The sequence below is a fragment of the Penicillium oxalicum genome, chromosome VIII (assembly GCF_001723175.1).
Source record: "Penicillium oxalicum strain HP7-1 chromosome VIII, whole genome shotgun sequence".
Classification (NCBI taxonomy): domain Eukaryota; kingdom Fungi; phylum Ascomycota; class Eurotiomycetes; order Eurotiales; family Aspergillaceae; genus Penicillium; species Penicillium oxalicum.
The window spans coordinates 548,981-567,941 of NC_064657.1; the positions used below are offsets into that span (position 1 = coordinate 548,981).

An 18,961-nucleotide genomic window follows, 5' to 3' on the forward strand; every position below is an offset into this window, starting at 1 on the left:
GTCGAATGGATTGATCAGGCATCATGGCTTTGAAGGGGCCTGAAGGACCGGGATAGCCAGGATTCGATTCATGGGTACAAATTGCTTAGTTAATGATGCGCTTGGCTCAAGCCATCTCGACGGGTCATTTGCGGTTCTTCTTGGCCAGGAGCTGATTCTTTGCTCTCTTTCTCGTCTGTGAAATTTCTTGCAATTCATGGATGCTGGGAGTCTTTGATGAAGATTGTTGTGTTTCGGTATCGAGGGAAAAATTCATCATCGTCGAAAGAATTTACCGCGCCATTAACATGGCACTTTGAAGGTCACAGCTGGTTTCGTTAGATAGGCTCCCCGTTGGATATCCACATATAATCAGGCTACAGGATAGATTGAGGTTCATCCCTGGAACGCTTGTTTTAGAGAAATGTCATATTCTTCCTTATCCTTCACCCTTTGCCAAATAAAATCAAGCGTGTGAAATTTTCAATAGGGTGTCATGGTGGTCCAGAAAACGGGGCCCTCACGATGCTTGTCAGTGAACCTCGGCTGAATGTGGTCGTAGAATATACTGAATAAGCCCGAGGGACTGAGAAGTGCTAATACACACCAGAAGGTACCTCTATCCCACCCCTGCTGCAAGATGGGATGAAGAGGGATGGAAGGCTTAATTTCAGCTTCTTCCTCTGCAAAAGCCGTCATGAACTCTGCGTGAAAACTTCCGTATTCTTCGGAGTTAATTCCATCAATGGCCTGGTTTGTCAGCCAACATGGGGGAGGGATCATTTCCACTGGATGTGAGCACGCCCACTCCAGATCAATCAGGCATTTGATGTTCCATTCGTCATCCACGAACACATTGTTCTGATTCATGTCCGTCAGATTTAGGAAGAAGGCCCACGGAAGAGCTCTCGACGAAAGAAACAAGACCAGATGCTTCTCATGACCATTAACGCAGATGTCTGATAGAGGCCGCCTTCGGCACTGGTGACTGCGGTTGGCTGATGGTGGAGCCGGCTTTCGTGATATGCAATTCTGTCGGTTATATACGAGGCAACGTTTGTATAGGTGACATCTCGTGGTATATCGACGGGTATATGCTCATTTTCCAGTTGTTGAATTTCCAGAGTAAGAGGACGTTTACTCAAGCTCAGGTATCCGTTCTCGTCTATCTTGAAGGAACCGATTCGAGGCAATGGAATACGAGTCAAGCTCAAAATGCTGCGTGAAAGGCCGTGGAAGAAATTGCGGCGGTCATGGCGTCCTTCCATGTCTCAGAAAGCGTTTTGCCTCACAATGGGTCGATGTATTCGATAAGATATGGCATGCTAAACGTCGCATCCTGGTCTTGCTGGGGATGCGGAACGTACCGAGATGGCACTGCACGGCCGAGGGAGGGCAGAAGCCAACGACGCACCCGCTCATATGTACGGCGGAAGATAGGCAAGTTGTCGAGAAAGGTAAACTAACCTTCATAAGTAAAGCCCATTTGAAATTCATGATGCATCAAGTGTGAACATACAGTTTGGCCTGTGGACAGTCTGAGCCCGTACAGCTTGGGTATAGTGATATCTGCGCAATTCTCTTCAATCCATGCGTATGTGCCAGCTTCACAGCGGACTTTCTCGTCCGCGTTCCCTGGATGGGTGTTCTCGCCAATTCGATACGGTAGAGGAAATCGAATGATCAACTGTTTATCGGGACTTTTTTCTTGCATACCAACGTCGACTCGAACGCATACATTGAAGCTCCCATGAATCCAATCCTCCACATCTACAACGTGACATACGTCTGTAGAGATGATGGGCAATGATACCTCTAATCAGGTCTCGATTTCGGTAAATATGAACAAGGAATTTAAGTTCTCGATCGTAATAGCTCAGTTGATGAAGAATGTTTGCCTCTTTGGCTTTTGCTTCCTCGTAGGTAATTTCATCTCGGATCATGGGGAGAGGTTTGAACTCGCTAGGAGGATCAGAGTCCATCCTTCCGGGACTGGTGCATTCAACTTTGGAATGCAAAGCCGACTGTCTCGACTATTTTGTTATTAGCAATATTGAGGGCTTGATACGCAATATCAACAAATGATGAGCATCGGGAGCTCAGGGGACAGCGGCGCACGTGTTGACACGTCGGATCGGGCGAATGATTCTCCTGGTTGGTCCCTCTTGTGTTTTGGACTCGGCTGGCATTGATCACTGGCCACTTGCGGAATCCAAGAGTCAGTCTCCATGTCAAGCTACTCGAGAAAATAACTAGAGCATGGTATGCCTCTCCTGTGCCGCTGTGTGGACGGAATCCTTTTGAGGATCTGCTCGTGGGTAAGAGGATAAAGACTAAAGAATGTGAATTGTATCCACCTGCGGGACCACTTAAGCTAGTTAGTTACCCACTAACACACACCTTATTCTCTTGGGTAACAAAGTGGGTGTACAACTTCGAAAACACGAAGGGGATTATAATGAGAGCTGGATGTATGCCAGAATCTTGTATCCTGAAGTTCTAGGTCTGACTTGTTACATAGTCAAAGTAGTCCCACCATCTGCTTTACGGAGAGAAACTCGATTGTCGTCTCCTCCTGAGGAGACATTGGGTGAGCATTGACTCTAAGTGGACGAGAAAGATCTAGATTCAAAACACCCTCCCTGACCGAATCAAACGCCTCTTATGTGCACATGAACAAAACACCTCATGGTAGTACATGACGAAAAAGAAAAGATTGAGAAAGAAAACACCATCCCACATGTTTAGTTGACCGCTTCAGCAACAAGCTTCAAGATTTCCTCGGTTGACTTGGATGCATTCCGCGGGTCTTTTGCGATAGACTGCCATATCTCGCCATGCTTAGGCTCAGTGATGACGCATTTGGAAATCACATCTGCTCGTTTCTCCTGTGGTAAGGGGGAAAAGAGAGTGTTAGCCATATGACTCCTTGGGAGATGAAAAGGTGTGCTGAATGGGTAAAGAGAAATAACGACTCACCTCTGTGCCATGCTGCAGCAAGAACTTGTAGTACCATGCCCATCCATCGCCGTAGTCGCTGTCTGCGACAATGGCTTTCTCAAACCATGTCATGGCTTTCTCTAGCCGGCGCTCGCCCCAGAAGATACGTGCGACAGTGATAAAGAGAATTGGGTCATTCTCAACTTTCTTGATGGCCTCCAAGCTGCGTGCCTTGCGAGAGGCCCGTGGCTCAAGATGCCAGATACTCTCGCTCCAGAGAAGACCTGAAGCAGGAACGTCTTGCAATGCTCGTGCCATGAGGACCTTTGCCTGAGCAATATTGTTGGCGCGTCGCTCGACACGGACACTTTCGGTCCAGAGCTCGGGGCTTTTAGGAACAGCAAGACGAGCTCGGTCGAGAACAGATCGGGCTCGCACCACCGCACCAGCTTTTTCTTCCAGGCGCGATGCGAGAAGCCACAGGGGCACTGATTTAGGACAAGCTCGTGTACCAGTGCCGTAGGCCTCACGGGCTTGTGGGAACTTGTTTTGAGATTCGTAGATTTGGCCCTTCATCATCCAGAGCTTGTCCGCCTTGGGGTACTGTTGTAATCCCTGGTTGACCAGGTCCAAGGCCTCATCCACATTGCCCAACTGCCGCTCAAAAGCGACACTTTTGATCCAGACACGATCGGTACCAGCCTCTCGGCGAGCGGTCGAGAGAAGCTCGCGTGCTTGATCGGTCTGCTTCGCATCGGCTTCCAACTTAACGGCAGCAAGCCAGATGTCTTCGTTGTTGGGATTCTGGTTGAAAGCACGACCCAGGACTCGTCGGGCATCGTCAATCTCGCCTGACTGCCACTTCTCCTTTGCAAGGTGCAGCCAAAGCTCTTCACTCTGCGGGCAAGCTTCCACGGCTTTCTCGAGGACCTGCCACAGTGCCTCCTTATCACCATGATTGCGCTCAAGGTCCGCGGCTGCGAGCCAGATCGATCTACGATTCACAAAGACCCGTAGTGCATATGCGTAAATGGCCCGAGCTGTTTCGTACTTGCCTCGAGCAATACTGGATTTGGCGTCATCCATCCAAATATCTTTTCGATCGTCGTCCTCGTCCAAACCCCACCCCAGCGTCTCACGAATGATGGCACCACATGTGAGAATGGCACCCTCTTCCTCGCAACGCTCCGCTTCCGCGATCCACTCCTCTCGCTTCAGCATAGCATTTTCCTTGGCAAGAGACTGCACCGCACGTTTCATAACATTGACCTTCTCAAAAGTGCCCATCTGCTCCTGCAAGCGAGCAGCGGCAATCCAAATTTCATGACTGGTGGGCACTGCTTTCCGCGCTGCGTTAAGAACCTTCTGGGCATTCTCCGGCGTCTCCAGGCGTGCCAGAGCGAGCCACAGCTCCACAGAGAGGGGAATCATTTCGACTGCTTTAGCCAGCAGTAGACGAGCATCGGCGGGATCGTCTTCCAGATTGACAGCTTCTTTCCAGATCTGCACTGATTGTGGGATATGCAAGATAGCCTGTCGCAACACATTCTTCTTCGCGCGAGTATCGGTCTCCAACTTCATAGCCTCGATCCACAGCCGGGTGGAGTGGTCATTGTTCTTGATCGCGTTCGCTGCAATGACCTTCGCATTGTGCCCTTCGTTGAGTCGAATGTTCTCCAGCCACAAGTCCTCGCTCTTCGGGCAAAGCTCACAGCCCTTGGCTGCAGCGTTCCGGGCCGCAACAATCCGGCCAGCAAGCTCCTCCAAACGTGAAAGAGCGATCCATCCAGGCGCATGCTTGGGGTTGGTTTTAGTAACTGATTCGAGCAGAGGCCGCACTCGCTTGATGTCCCCGACTTCGACCTCGCCAGCTTTCATCTCCGTCTGCGTCAAACTAGTGAGGTAGCCCTTGGGATCGATGCTAGTCGCACTGCCTGATGAAGCCACGGTGGCTGAAGAGCCCTGCGCAGCCTGATCCAATCGCACCTTGAGGACCTTATCACGAGCGGCACCAATGTCTGCAAAGTTCGTCATCGTTCCGTCGGCACTTTCCCCTCCATCAGGAGCTCCATCTTCGGCGATCGTTGTGTCGAATTGAGCGGAATCTCGGGCGCTTGCAATGACACTATCGGGAACGGCGTAGAATCGCTGACGGAGGTTTTGCTTGGCACGTCGGTTCTTGCCTGTGAGATCACCAACTTCTGGGAGGTTGGCCCAGTCCTCTTCTGAGACGGCTGCAAGTGATCTCTTCAGATCGGCAAATTGTTGCTGGATCTTCGGATTCTTCCGCTCGTATTCTTCACGTTCTTGTTTCTCGCGAGCTTCCCTATACGTGGCGAACGATTGAAGTCGGTAATCTATCCATACAACGGGGGATTGGCCCGATGAACAAATTGTCTGATGGTACATCAGATCCGAGGGGGTACAACTCACCTGCGAGCTTTGCGACGACGATCCATCTTTTCATCAACCTCCTGGTAGATGCGATCGGCCTCATCGTCTTCCTGGTCGAATTGGCCGTACGCAAACAGACCGACCTCATTATCGGGGTCTTGAAACCGCTCATCATCCTCCTCTTCCTTTTCCTCTTTGCCACCTTTTTCGCGGGACTTTTCGCCGTATGCTGTAGGAGCTGCAGCGCCGAGAAGCGCAGCTCGTTTTGTGAGCGCCGCTTGAATCTGTTCCGGCGTGGGACCTTCGCGCGCGGGTCCTAGATCGGATCGTGTAGTGAAACCCGTCGCACCACGACCCAGACCGGCCACATAATTCTCAGGTGCCTGCTGGCTGAGAAAATCTTTGCGTCCAGACGCCATTTTGAGGCACGGATATCAAGCTTGCGAGCTTGAATGCGATACAGTACGTAGAGCTCTAGATGGGCGGAAAGCGACATGGAGGCGGGCCCCGTAGAAAAGTAGGCCCGAGGACCGATAACAACCTTATCGCAATCCGAAAAAAAAGTTGCCCACAGTTCATCGGCCAGTCCGCGGGGAATACAACTTGCAGGCTTCTCCTCTCACCCGGGGCCTCTTTGCGTGTGTCTACTTCGCTCGATTAACTCCGGCCCTCTTTATTCAGTATATGTGGAAGGGAGCTGCTCAAAATGCCCAAAGTTCAGAAGGGAAAGCGCAATAATGCGCACGCGGATGCCGCCGCCAAGACAAAGGCTGCGCACAGCATCTTCAAGATGAATACAGATATCGGCCAGCACGTGTTGAAGAACCCCGGTATTGCTGAGCAGTGAGTGTCATTTCTCATAAAAGTGGCTGCGGGTAATCTGGATTCTAATATGTGAGCTCTAGAATTGTGATTAAAGCCGACCTCAAGCAAAGCGACGTAAGTGTCCATCGGTGGAGGAAATCTCAAGAAAATCGCACTGACTGGTCTCCGCAAAGATTGTCCTCGAAATTGGCCCTGGTACCGGTAATTTGACTGCCAAAATTTTAGAAAAGGCCAAGAAGGTCATCGCGGTGGAACTGGATCCTCGAATGGCCGCAGAAGTTACAAAGCGTTTCCAAGGAACTCCCCTGCAGAAGCGCTTGGAAGTCATCCTCGGCGATGTGATGAAGACAGAGCTGCCATACTTTGATGTCTGCATCAGTAACACGCCTTACCAGGTCAGTGCTGTTCGCCTGGCGGCTGCCTGACACACTCCTGTCATCGTGCTAACCAACCCTCAAGATCTCTTCACCTCTTACTTTCAAATTACTCGCCACCACACCTGCTCCCCGGACGTGTGTCCTCATGTACGTATACAACACACTCATGCTTATTCTTGCGCATATGATATTATTCGAGTATTGGTCAAATGCTAAGACGTGCCTATTTCCTGGACAGGTTTCAGCGTGAATTTGCTCTGCGTCTATTCGCCAAACCCGGCGACAAGCTCTACAGTCGACTGTCTGTCAATGCGCAGATGTGGGCCAAGATTGATCACATCATGAAGGTCGGAAAAAACAATTTCAAGCCTCCACCCTTGGTTGAGTCCAGCGTGATTCGCATGGTGCCCAAGGTTCCCCGGCCACAAATCAATTACGAGGAATGGGACGGCCTGCTGCGCATCGCATTTGTGCGAAAGAACAAGACACTTCGGGCCAGCTTTATTGGTACACCCAGCATTATGAACATGCTCGAGCAAAACTACCGCACCTGGTGTGCTCAAAACGACATTCCCGTGGAGGATGGCCCCGTGGAAGATGCAGAGGGTGATGTTATGGACATGGGCGGGGAGCAGGACCCAGAAGGCGACGAGGATGTCCCTGATGAGGTCATGGAAATGGACGATGATGACGTTCCCGATTTCTTCAAGGAGGAAGCCAACGCACGCATTCAACAGGCGCTCAGCAAGCCTCAGCGTAAGAAGCGCGGAAAGGTCTCGGAGCTGGTTCGTGAGAAGGTGCGGCAGGTTCTGGAAGACGAGACCGGCCTGGCCGAGAAGCGCGCAAGGATGTGCGATGAGAATGAGTTCTTGAAGTTGCTGTGGGCGTTCAACCAGAAGGGTATCCACTTCAACTGATTGGGAGATCTAAAGAAAAAGAATCGTCTCTCTTCCTCTCACTCTCTCGCTTCGCTCCTCCCAGATACCCACGGACAATCAAGGCATGAAGAACGTCCGGCACAGAATGATGAATTAATGATTATTGTCAATAAAAGATACCATTTTCAGGAGGCTCGTTTCCTGTGGGCCGAAGATGAGCGCGTGAGTCCTGGAACAAGCTCTGCCAGATGAATGCTTCGCTCAGTAGAAGCTCGATATCTTTCTCGGTCCAATCCTTTGTGGGCAGCGCTTGGAGAAACATCATCACCTCCTGTGGGCGGTTGGTCAGCTTCAGGGGATGCAAAAATGAACGATGAGGTGAATGAAAGCTTTCGCACCTGGAAATCCATCTTGACGAGCTGGTCTGTCCATTTGACCAGAAAAGCTGCGCAGACATAGAGGTGAAATCGGGAGAAGCCCTGCTCCTCGGCCTGCGGATATCGTTAGTGAGATTGCAGAAAATGAAATTGATGAAAGCGCGTGTTCCATACCATATAAGTGTCCCACATTCGTATTGTGTTTCGGATGCTCATTTCCCGCATGAGCAAGCAATTCATCCAACGGAAACTGAATTGCATAAATTCCACACCTTCCTGCTCGAGGTGGTTGGCCAGAGCAGAGTCAATGCGCTTTGTGAGATCACGCAAAGCTCTGACCTGGCGATGAATGCCAGGTTGAGCGTAGATGTAGTTGTCTTGGATGCCATCTAGTAATTTCGTGAGGCACCAAAAGGTATCGGCCTCGACAGCATCTAACACACTCCGGGGTAATTGCCCTGGGTCCATGCCTGATTCGACATTGAGATCGGTGATGTACACCCCCAGGAACACCTGCCAGAACGGAGTCACCAAGTCATTGATGCCTTGAACGTAGCCACTCGCGGGGTGGCGAATCGCCCACACGTAGAGTATTCGTTCGAGGGATCGCTGTGTGGCCTCGTATCCGTACAGTGGTATATGTGGGCTAGTGCGTGGAACGTCGATACTGATCTGGTGCCAGATTGCTTCATCCAATCCCCGTCCACGTCCCGTGGTCGAAGCCGGCGGATTTGCAACAGTTCCGCTGCCTCGCTCAAATGCCTGGCGCACTCCATCAAGATACTCTTTGCGCTTTCGCTCAAGCGTCGAGATGCGGCGCTCGCTATTCGTGGGAAGGTATCCAAGCAGTAGCTGCCAGGTCATCGGACGGACCTCTTCGGGAACACCAGACCATGCCAGGTCGCGGAGCTCGGTGAGTGATACAGTGCTCGCTTGGAGAATGCGCTTGAACTTGTTGATGCGTGTAATTCGACTGGAATGGATTTCCCTCTCTTTCGGTGAGGCATTGGTGGGTGGAGGTGAATGGTTGATTAAATTAAGCGCATTTGCCGGGTCTGGGGGGATCACGTCAACTACCAAAGCTCCAATACCCTCCGAAAGCCTGTTCTTCTTGAAACGTACCACGAAGAATATCCTTGTACTGTGGACGGAGGATCTTGCCTTCAGTTTTCCGTGCGGTTGGGTACATTGGGGTCCCACGTTCTTCGGCAATATCGGAGCTATTAGCACGCTGTCTGTTCATGGCGGCCAGTCCGAATCCCAAGGCTGAAGGGCTCCCTCTTGCCGAGTATCCAGAATCCAAATTTTTGTTTTTCGAAGATAGAGCTTTCTTCCTCCTCATGCTGGCGAGACTAGGCAGGCCAAACTCGTCCTCATCGTCATCATAAACAATTTCATCGTCGTCATCGTCATCATCATCCTCCTCTTGGTCGGCTGGATTGCGGCCCCACTCGTTTGATCCTTTCCCTTGGAGTCCAGGATATGCGTGTCGAGGCGGTGATGCGACCATGCTTGCCGATCGATTCGCCATATGCGACCCGGCTTGGGGGGGTGTCTTGGTTCGTTGGTGCGACAAAGCGCTTCTGTATCGATCATTGCTAGTCAGGAAGTGTTGTGCCAAATGACCAGGTCGAGCCAAGTTGCACATGCCGTGTCCACAGGTGAGGCTACTCACTGAACAATGTCGGCATGGGAATACGATGCGCCGACAACAGGGGTTGGGCCATACACTCTCGACGAGCCCTGGTTCAACGATACACTACGACCAGCCCAAAAGGGAGATTCGGTACGCCTGCGAGAAATATCAGCTACTCTCCGGCGGTAAGTGTAGAGAAGACATGCTGAACATGGCCAAAAACATACTCGGAATTACCTAGTGATGCCGGCTTTAGATTAGTTTCGCGGGGGAAACAATGTGGAGACAGGGAGTGTGAACGCACCGACCTGCACCATCTCCTGATCTCATGTTTAGCATTCAATTCTGCGGTGTTCGAATGAAAATGACATATAAAAGACCACGTACTTGTTGGCCCTTTTTATTTGCCATATTTGCTGCTTCTTGGCTTGTCAACTCGGTCTGGTCTCAGCGGCGTCTGAATGCGGGGCGGCCGAGGAGTGGATATCGTAGTTCGTCTGCCAGCTAAGCCATTAATTCAAGCTTTCGATCAAAATTCCATTGCAGTGCCCAAGAGCTGTCCAAGTTCAAGAAGCACAAGCAGCAAAACGAAAAAGGACAAGTAAGCTCCAGTGGCCTTCGGTGGTGGTGGTGGTGGTTGACGTCGCGGACTGGACTAATTTGTCGCAGAATCGCAAGCCACTTACTCCCCAGCTCGGTACTCATGCGCTTGACCGCCTTCTTCACCACCTTCCGAGAGGGCACGGTCTTTCATCATGACAAGAGGCTGTACACGTCCACAATAGTATGTATCATTTGGGTATTGATGAAGAAAGACAAGAGGTATTCCTTTAGAAAGGGTGTAGGGTATAGTTTTTAAACGTAGAGAATAATCTTTCGCTGTGGAATTCAAGGTCCTTTTGATCTCTGTTGCCTGTTGAGCCCACTGTTACCAACGCGCCTACAGTCCCAAACGTCCCAAACCGCGCCGGGCGTATGTAAGCCAGAACTCTCCGCTTTCACTACCTTCCAGGTCTTCACTCCTTCACTCTCCTCCACAACAAAACACCTTACCACCAGACTGCAAAGAAGTCGTCGATTTTCAGCCAAGACGTAGCTATCTGGGCTTGATCTAATTTTCATTGATTGCAGTTTCAACACATCTACTAACCCTCTAGAACCATGGCAGACTCCGGAGAAATTGACGATGATCTCTTCGCGGATCTGTACGTTTTTGCGCATGATCCCAGTCACTGATTTATGGCTCACTAATATGTATCACCCTAGTTACGATGCTGATGAGTCTACAAACCGGGCGACTTCGGCGGTAGAGGCTCCCAAGCCCACAGAGCCCGTTGCAGCTCCGGCCCCTGTGCAGCCGAGTGAAGAGACTGCCGCTCCAAGCCACAACACTTCGTCTACGGACGCGTACCAGAACCAGTCTGCGCCCCAGCAAGATTACTACTCCGGGGGTCACAATGGAGTGGATCATGCTCAATCTCAGGGTCACCAGCATGCTGCGTCGCATCATGCTGATCACGAAGAACCCAGATCCGGGACAGGTATCAAAGAAGATGGGTAAGTGCGATGAGAATTTGTGTTTTGTCTTTTTTTCCCTTCTTTCTCGATGGACCTTCATCCACTGTGGGATGGTCAAAACAACCTTGCGGGTTGCACGTACGTCGTGAGGCTTCAAGTCACGGTGGGGCAGGGCGCGAATAGAGGCGAGGAGTAGCTTCAAGTCGCCACGACGGTGTCACTTGCACTCGGCACGGGGAGACTGCCACGGCAGGATTTTGCTGGTCATGGTCATCAAGGACGAGAGGGAACAAAGAGGCTGTGTGGGCAGTCAAAGAATGAGCCACGCGCTCAAAGGCCTCGACCCACGTCATGAACATGAGAAAGGACTCAATCTTGTCCGCCGTCGACCTTGCAAATCGCTCCCAACAGCTCGAGCAGCATTTGATTCAGAAAATGCTTCGCCGTCAGCTAGCGTCTGATTCAGCGTCAAGCCCCTTACACTGCGCGCCCTCGGAAAAAAGAAAGTTGAAAATCCAGATCGGTCTCTGCAGCAAGCGGTCATATAGTACAGTTGATACTATAGAGCTTTGTCGATAAAGTTGATAGAGCAGATCGCAGGGGTACAGAGCCTGCTCTAGCAGAAAGAGCTTTCGTGTCTGCGCTTCGGATCTCAGGACATTTTTTAGACAAGGACTTGTCGTTCCCACTTCGAGTCAGAGCAAAAAAAATCAGGCAGAGCAGACAGACAGAGTTACAGTGACAAATTCACTTCTTCGCCTCAATCCCGTTTTCTTCGATACTGCGGTTCTCCCATCTGCTTCCATTCTTTCGGGTCCCACTGGTACATCCGATTTGATCAACGAACGCCTATACCCCAAAAAAGAAGACACGGAACGTGGTGATCGACCCTGGATGTCTAAAACCCATGTAGTCCAGTGGGCGAACCTGATTTTCGACTTTGCGAATGTTTGACTCGGACGATCTGATCTGGCCGCGTAACTGAACCGATTGATCGGGTAGCTGCACGTCCTCGACATTTCCCTCGGGTGACCTACTGTGTGAAATCTCACTTGGTCAAGCTGTTGATATCGTGACTTGAACGAGCGTCGCCTGTATCTGAGGATTTCAGTATAACGCCTCTGCTTCGTGGTGAAGCCATGGGATCAACATGGACAAGAAGATGGAGCTCTTATTTGTGATCAATGTCTTGTGCCTTTTTGTGGCCTTTTAATTGTCTTGCACCAATGTTCTCGCTTCAAAATTTCATGTTGCGGTCAGCATCTGATACTGATACGATTCTGGCTAGGAAAATGTTCATTGGTGGCTTGAATTGGGAGACTACAGATCGTACGTATCACAAAATCCAGGATATCCAGAGTGGATTGGTTTGAGATAGCGCGGCAAGATTTCTGACTTTACATGAAATTTAACATAGAATCTCTTCGGGATTACTTCTCCCAGTTCGGTGAGGTCCAAGAATGCACCGTCATGCGTGACAGTGCTACTGGTCGCTCGCGTGGTTTCGGTTTCCTTACTTTCCGTGATCCCAAGACTGTCAACACTGTCATGGTCAAGGAGCACTATCTTGATGGCAAGATTGTAAGTCGCCAACCAATGCGTCCAAATGAAGAAAGGGAGACTGCCATATCGAATTGTTATCGGGACTAGCGGTCATTTCGGTGCAGCTATATAAATTGCTTGGCTGACCCTTGTCCCTTTTCTCAACCCTCTAGATCGACCCCAAGCGCGCTATTCCTCGTGATGAGCAGGAGAAAACTAGCAAGATCTTCGTTGGCGGCGTTAGTCAGGAAGCTACCGAGCAGGACTTTAAGCAATTCTTCACCCAATTTGGCCGTGTCATTGATGCTACCCTCATGATCGACAAGGATACCGGCCGGCCACGTGGATTTGGTTTTGTCACTTTCGACAGCGAAGCCGCAGTTGAAAATGCCCTATCCCGCCCCCTTGAAATCCTGGGCAAGCAGATTGAAGTTAAGAAGGCTCAGCCACGGGGCAACCTCCGAGACGAGAACCGCGGCGGCCGAGGCGGTCGTGATAACTTCCGTGACATGAACCAGGGCGGCGACACCTCGAGCGGCCAGCAGCAAGGCGGACCTCAGCAGGGCATGGCTGGTGGAATGACCCCACAGATGATGGCCCAGTATTGGCAGCGCATGCAGCAATACTTTGCGATGATGCAGCAGCAGATGGCGATGGGTGGGGGCCAGATGAACATGGGAGCCATGAACCCCGCGATGATGCAGCAAATGCAACAGATGCAGATGAAGCAGATGGCCGCACAAATGGGCGGTGGTCCCCAACAGCAGCAGGGCCAGCAGCAGCCGGGGCCACAACAGCAACAGCAACCCGGTGGAATGAGTCCCAACCCAGCATCTCCCGGACCGCAGCAAAGCATGCCCAACATGATGAATGCAGCCATGATGCAACAGATGCAGGGCCAGCCTCAGGGCCAAATGCCCTCCGGTGCCGGTGCACATGACGGCTCTGGCTACAACCGCCAGCAGCAGCAGCAGCAGCAACAGCAACAGCAGCCTGGTGGACCTGGTTACAATGCTCAGGAGCAAATTGCCTTTGAGCAGCAAAAGTATGAGCAACAGCAGGCTCGTCGGGCCATGGATCCCAGCCGTGGTTATGCTCCGTATCAGCAAGGTGGCCCAACTTCGTGGGAGGGCATGTATGATGAGGTGCCTCAGCCGAACATTCCTACCGGACCTCAAGGTATGGCTCGTGGGGGTAGTATGGGTCGTGGTAAGTCTGCCACCATGGCTCTTTATCAGTCAATTTGTTCGCAAACTAACATTTTCTTTTTTTTCTCTTTTCTTTCTATACTCAGGCGCAAGTGCAACTCCTCAACCTCAAAGTGCTGCCCCGGCCAACGCTCCTACCGGCCCTCGCAATGCCGGTAAGCCAGGTGCAAACTACCGTGGCGGTGGTCGTGGCGGACACCGTGGATTCCATCCTTATTCTCGATAAATTGACAATTGGTCCCTCGACACGATCTGAATGGACAAAGAAGTGAAGTTACCCGATCATGAGACAAAAAAAAATAGGACTGGGAGGATATCTCTTTATTTCCCCTCTCTTCATGTATTCTCATTTCAAACATCCTTGAGTTTTTTGTCCGTTTTCTTCTCTTACTGCCTCTGTTTTTTTTAGTTTGGCGGCGGGGCTGGATTGATTGATTTGTCCATCCGTTTTGACCATCCTGATCCTGACTGCCAAAAGGTGATATTCTCATGTTCTTCTTCCTGATTCTTATCCCACCTGTACCATGTTTCATTGTTCTCCTTCATCTTTCTTTACCCCCTTTCTATGCTACAGTATGTCTTCTTATTATCGATAGCAGATTTGAACTATCAAACGGGGTCCATATCTTTGTTTTTGAAGGATTATGTCACTCTCTCGTCCAGGATCCTTCCACAACAGTGATTTCGCTTTGTCATTGGTCATCACTAGCCTGGATACTCAAAACATCCATCATTTACGCACGTAGGGGATTTTGGGGCGGAGAATCGGACATTAACTGTACGACTTGGTGCAAACCATCCGTATACGGAAATTGGAAAGCTTCTTGGTCTGTTGACCCCGGCGTGGAGTACCTAGACACTTTAATAATCCGCGCTTCAGGACACGATACGCCCGTAGCTCAGACTAGTAGGATTCTTGATCTATTTCCAGATATGCATTTCGCCTCTACCTCACATCATTGCATGTAGCTCATGTACTCCAACCTACCGAGTCCAAGCTTCAACTTTCTACGGATGAGTAGTCGATGCTGCTACCGGTAGGTAGGTGGATGTAAAGCGGAGCATGCCTTATTCTTTAGATGATTCTGAAATGATACCGTGCCGAGTAGGTAGGTTTCTTTCATTTGATTCAATCGATTGACTCCTCAATCGCTCAAGCCCTATTGCCGCTTCCCTGGCCCTACAACCTCGATATTCCCATGCATCTCCAGTATCCCATTACGCGATCAGGCAGATTTAGTTCCTCAAAGTTGATGACATAGTAAAGACATACATAAGCACATTCTTGTACCTACCTTATTCATTTACACTCTGTTTACTCGTTTCCTTATCTACCTACATCAGGTAGTGTGACGCATGAACCAAGGCCAAACAGCCAACTGGCGGGTTGACCGAGCCCGCTACTTCGCAGAGACGGTGGATCGCCGCTGACTGGTGAGTCAGTTGACCAATTCCAGGCTTTGTAGTTTGAGATGTTGAGGATAAAGGGGTTGTATCACTTCGAGTCTATAATACGCAAGACTACAGTAAGGTGAAGGTGACGGGCCACACTAGGATTACGTAACTCTACGTTATACTCATCACTGGCTTGACGTCTCGTCGCGTTCATCTTTCTCTCGACCCTGTTGCACTACATTTTCCAAAGTCAATAGGATTTTGGTCAATGGACGAGGAATGTCTCATGGCAGATCATACGAGATCAACATTGGCCTTTGAAAACCCTATTGGGAATGGTCTAGATGGCTTTCGTGCCACTTTCACCTCAATCTGTGAGGGTGCGGGTTTAAGCTCATCGGATAGGGCTGTCGACCAGCTATAACGCGAGGGTAAGGCAAAGGACTTCTTCTAAAGCAGTTATTTTCGCTCACTTTTATTGCAGATGTGCAAGATCTTGCTTCGATGCTTCTGACAGCTCTTCAGATTCTTCCTGTCGCTCGTCTCCTACCGTCTAATTCACGAGAAATCATGCGCAGTGCCCTGCTTCAACTCATTTACGCCGTCGCATCAGATAATATCGATCTCGACCGAATTAAACCACTGCTCAAAGCTGCCTTTACGGATACTTCAACAGACGAGCAGATATGGGAGCTTGTAGACCTTTTAGCAACAGAATCTACGCCTCTCCCTCGAGCGATTACCTCCTCCTCCTCCTCCTCCTCCTCCTCCTCCACCACCTCCATTCAACAAACCCTATGGCTCCACAACACGAGCAGTTTTGCAAACTCCTCAGAGTACCGCCAAGACGTCGATAAAATCCTTAAATCAGTACTTGGCCCTCTGTATGTAGGGCTCCCACAATTCCAATCGACATTTTTCGGACGAGTCCATAGTCTTCAAGTAGCATCCCAGGCTCTATTTGAACGATGCAGGGAAGGCGACAATGCCCTCTTTGCCAATGGTTGGAACGGATGGCCAAAAGATGCAAGCCAGGAAGATGTCTTGAGTTGGCTTGTAGATCTGATTGAGAAGCTGGCAACTTTCTCAGCAGACAAAAGTCCTGGAACCGCACCCCTGCGGAGACCGCTTGCACAGCCCCAAAAACCTATCCAAGGCTCTACGGGAGAGCGCAAGCTAGACATCGAATTTGTAAGTGTCGCAACTGCGGCAAAGGACACTCGATGTCAGTGGTCACAAATTATCATTCCCGGGCAGCTAAAAAGCAATCCGGCAGCTGACACCGCCGCCAAAGCATGGCTTGACCTGGGGAGGTACGCCAGGGAAGTCCTCGCGGCCCAAGATACTCGTCGCTATGTCCTTGGCTTTACATTGTGTGAGTCAGTCATGAGAATATGGGCGTTTGATCGTCTTGGAGGGGTCGCATCCGAACAATTCGATATTAACGAGGATGGGCTTCACTTTGTGTCCACTATCTTAGGGTTCATGTGGATGAGCGAGACAGTCTGCGGATTTGACCCCACTATAACTATACAAAATGGCAGGCGAATGATCGAAATTGAACGGAACGGTCAGACAGAACGACTCGTCCTTGACAGCGTGTTGGAACGCGCGCCTTGCATCGCGGGTCGAGCAACAACATGCTGGAAAGCATATCGTGAGACGGACCCTCAAATTCCACTCGTTGTCAAAGACTCCTGGCAGTATACAGAACGCGACGAAGAAGGCGAGCTTCTTCAAGAAGCCACCGAAAGAGGTGTCATCAATGTCGCGCGGTACTACCACCATTCGACCGTTCGCGTCCGCGGTCAGCCTGATGATGTCCGGGACAATATTCGAGGTGGGTTAGACATCAGGACCGCCAGAAACTATCGGCCAGAACGGTCGGCGCTTTTGATAGACACAAGCGCATTCAATGCTCCGCGAAAGGGTCGTAACGGCGGCAGAACCGGCACAAAACGCTCTTCCAGTCAAACTGGTGCTTCTCTGCCACCTACGAAGCGATCGTACTCTGCATCTTCAACCAAGCTACGTTGTAATTCACTGCCAAATCGAGTTCATCTGCGGGTCATCGTGCGCGACTTCGGCAAACCAATTTACAAGGCAAGCTCACACACTGCCCTGCTCGCTGCATTAGAGGGCTGCATTGTAGGACACCAGTCTTTGCAAAGAGCAGGAATTCTCCATCGAGATGTATCCATCAACAACCTCATGATCAACGAGAATCAAGAGAATCCTTCATGGCCATCATTTCCCATCGATCTTGACCTGGCCATCAAGGAGCAGCGAGTCAGCGTTACGGGGGCAAGTGGAAAGACTGGGACGAGGGCCTTTATGGCTATTGGCTCACTTCTGGGCGAGAAACATTCTTTTATGCATGATCTTGAATCGTTTTTCTGGGTGTTTTTCTGGATTTGTATTCACTACGAGGGGTCTGGTGTTGGAAGAGTCGTTGGTCGATTTGACAAGTGGAATTACGCGGATACCGAGGAGTTGGCTGGTATGAAGAAGGGCGAGATATCCGACGAGGCGGATTTTGTGAGATTCGCAACCGATTGTTTCACGGTGTACTACCAGCCACTCATTTCCTGCGCTAATGCGCTTCGGAAGGTGGTCTTTCCCCATGGAAGGAGGTGGTCGAAGGAAGATCCTGGATTATACAGCCGGATGACAGAGATCCTTAGGGGCGCTCAGACAGATATGCCCCAGCCCGTATAAGGAAGTAATCTTTCTTAGAGGACTAGGATCGAAACAGAAGCGGAAGAAAAGCAACGCGTAATTGACGTTCGCTGCGGAAGCTTTCAATTAATCCCATCCACCAATTTGCGTGTGCGTGGCTGGTTTCCTTGCCTCCCATTTCTGACTGTCATATGAACTTCCCAAATTCGACAAATTTCAGTAAAGGTGTGCTCTTTTGACCTGGCTGGAAGGAGTGTAAATCATCCTCCTTCTACCCGAGGGAGAAGATGCCGATGAGGAGGACAATTAACACGGTTGTGTGCTAGCTTCGAACAAGTGTGTGGTGCGCCGTCAAGAAGAGAGGACAGTGGCTGGCAGCCATTGCAAAAGGAAACGGAACTTCGTACAGGTCTTATCGATGAGAAATGGAATTTCTTGGGGGCAATGCCCACCCGTTTATATCGAACCTTGAAGACAATTGCTCTGCAGATGTCGACTGGCGGATGAAGCAGAAACCTTAAATGCCCGGACTGATTCAGGGATTGATACTTGAAGGAGATAGCACACTTTTTCCCTACGATACCCAATGCACGCAGACTTACACATCGATGAAACTGGAGCAGATACTAAAGGGTGAAACACCTTTGCTCACAAACGACGGGATATGTACATTACATAGATGGAAGCTAGTATTCATTGAAAACCACAAACACACGTAGAAATTCAGAAGACAAGGAAAAAAAGACCACAAATCAGATCATAGAAGATCCCAGATCTCAGATCCAGAGAAATATATAGTCTCAAAACCAGGGTTAAGAGTCAAGAGGCATAGCATTGATCACGGGTGTCAGACACGAGACACACAAACAAAAAAGGAGAGTCGAGCGGTGGGAATCTGGTGGGGACAAAATCAAGAGATGGAAGAAGAATGGCGACTTCACAAAAAGAAGCAAAAAAGTCAAAGACACAAAAAGACAAATACAGGGCGGAGAAATGTCATTTCATCCGGCGAGGTCTGGAGAGATCATCGATCAAAAAGGATCCAAATGGTGGGTTTTTTGCGACAATCTTGCCATTTGCACCCGAAAGTGCCCTGGACACTTTCTCCGCCATGCAATAAACGCTAAATCGAACCAGCCAGCAGAGTGAATAATTCACGCGGTCTTTTAGGGTTGAGGTATGCATAAGGGAGAAGAAGGAGGTGGGGAGGAAT

General features: G+C 50.2%; 6 protein-coding genes across 6 annotated transcripts; 3 read left to right on the top strand and 3 right to left on the bottom strand.

Annotated features, from left to right (window-relative positions):
• Window positions 1-1,267: 1,267 nt before the first annotated feature.
• POX_h09534 (uncharacterized protein) lies at window positions 1,268-1,961 on the bottom strand (the record flags this gene model as incomplete). The annotated part of the gene is made up of 3 exons (XM_050118287.1): window positions 1,268-1,441; window positions 1,499-1,614; window positions 1,766-1,961. 3 exons carry the CDS (start codon window positions 1,959-1,961, stop codon window positions 1,268-1,270), a joined length of 486 nt encoding a protein of 161 aa, XP_049965074.1.
• A 762-nt stretch (window positions 1,962-2,723) lies between these two features.
• On the bottom strand, window positions 2,724-5,732 carry POX_h09535 (Pre-mRNA-splicing factor prp1; the record flags this gene model as incomplete). The annotated part of the gene is made up of 3 exons (XM_050118288.1): window positions 2,724-2,867; window positions 2,959-5,245; window positions 5,353-5,732. 3 exons carry the CDS (start codon window positions 5,730-5,732, stop codon window positions 2,724-2,726), a joined length of 2,811 nt encoding a protein of 936 aa, XP_049965075.1.
• A 287-nt stretch (window positions 5,733-6,019) lies between these two features.
• POX_h09536 (Dimethyladenosine transferase) lies at window positions 6,020-7,432 on the top strand (the record flags this gene model as incomplete). The annotated part of the gene is made up of 5 exons (XM_050118289.1): window positions 6,020-6,156; window positions 6,219-6,252; window positions 6,312-6,533; window positions 6,598-6,662; window positions 6,754-7,432. 5 exons carry the CDS (start codon window positions 6,020-6,022, stop codon window positions 7,430-7,432), a joined length of 1,137 nt encoding a protein of 378 aa, XP_049965076.1.
• Window positions 7,433-7,559: 127 nt separating this feature from the next.
• Window positions 7,560-9,817, bottom strand: POX_h09537 (GTPase-activating protein gyp1; the record flags this gene model as incomplete). Its single annotated transcript, XM_050118290.1, has 8 exons — window positions 7,560-7,724; window positions 7,792-7,884; window positions 7,945-8,825; window positions 8,893-9,353; window positions 9,446-9,562; window positions 9,634-9,643; window positions 9,711-9,726; window positions 9,794-9,817. 8 exons carry the CDS (start codon window positions 9,815-9,817, stop codon window positions 7,560-7,562), a joined length of 1,767 nt encoding a protein of 588 aa, XP_049965077.1.
• A 750-nt stretch (window positions 9,818-10,567) lies between these two features.
• On the top strand, window positions 10,568-13,900 carry POX_h09538 (putative RNA-binding protein; the record flags this gene model as incomplete). Its single annotated transcript, XM_050118291.1, has 6 exons — window positions 10,568-10,611; window positions 10,673-10,963; window positions 12,213-12,253; window positions 12,342-12,505; window positions 12,640-13,675; window positions 13,761-13,900. 6 exons carry the CDS (start codon window positions 10,568-10,570, stop codon window positions 13,898-13,900), a joined length of 1,716 nt encoding a protein of 571 aa, XP_049965078.1.
• A 1,739-nt stretch (window positions 13,901-15,639) lies between these two features.
• POX_h09539 (uncharacterized protein) lies at window positions 15,640-17,787 on the top strand (the record flags this gene model as incomplete). The annotated part of the gene is made up of 2 exons (XM_050118292.1): window positions 15,640-15,953; window positions 16,044-17,787. 2 exons carry the CDS (start codon window positions 15,640-15,642, stop codon window positions 17,785-17,787), a joined length of 2,058 nt encoding a protein of 685 aa, XP_049965079.1.
• Between the last annotated feature and the right edge of the window lie 1,174 nt (window positions 17,788-18,961).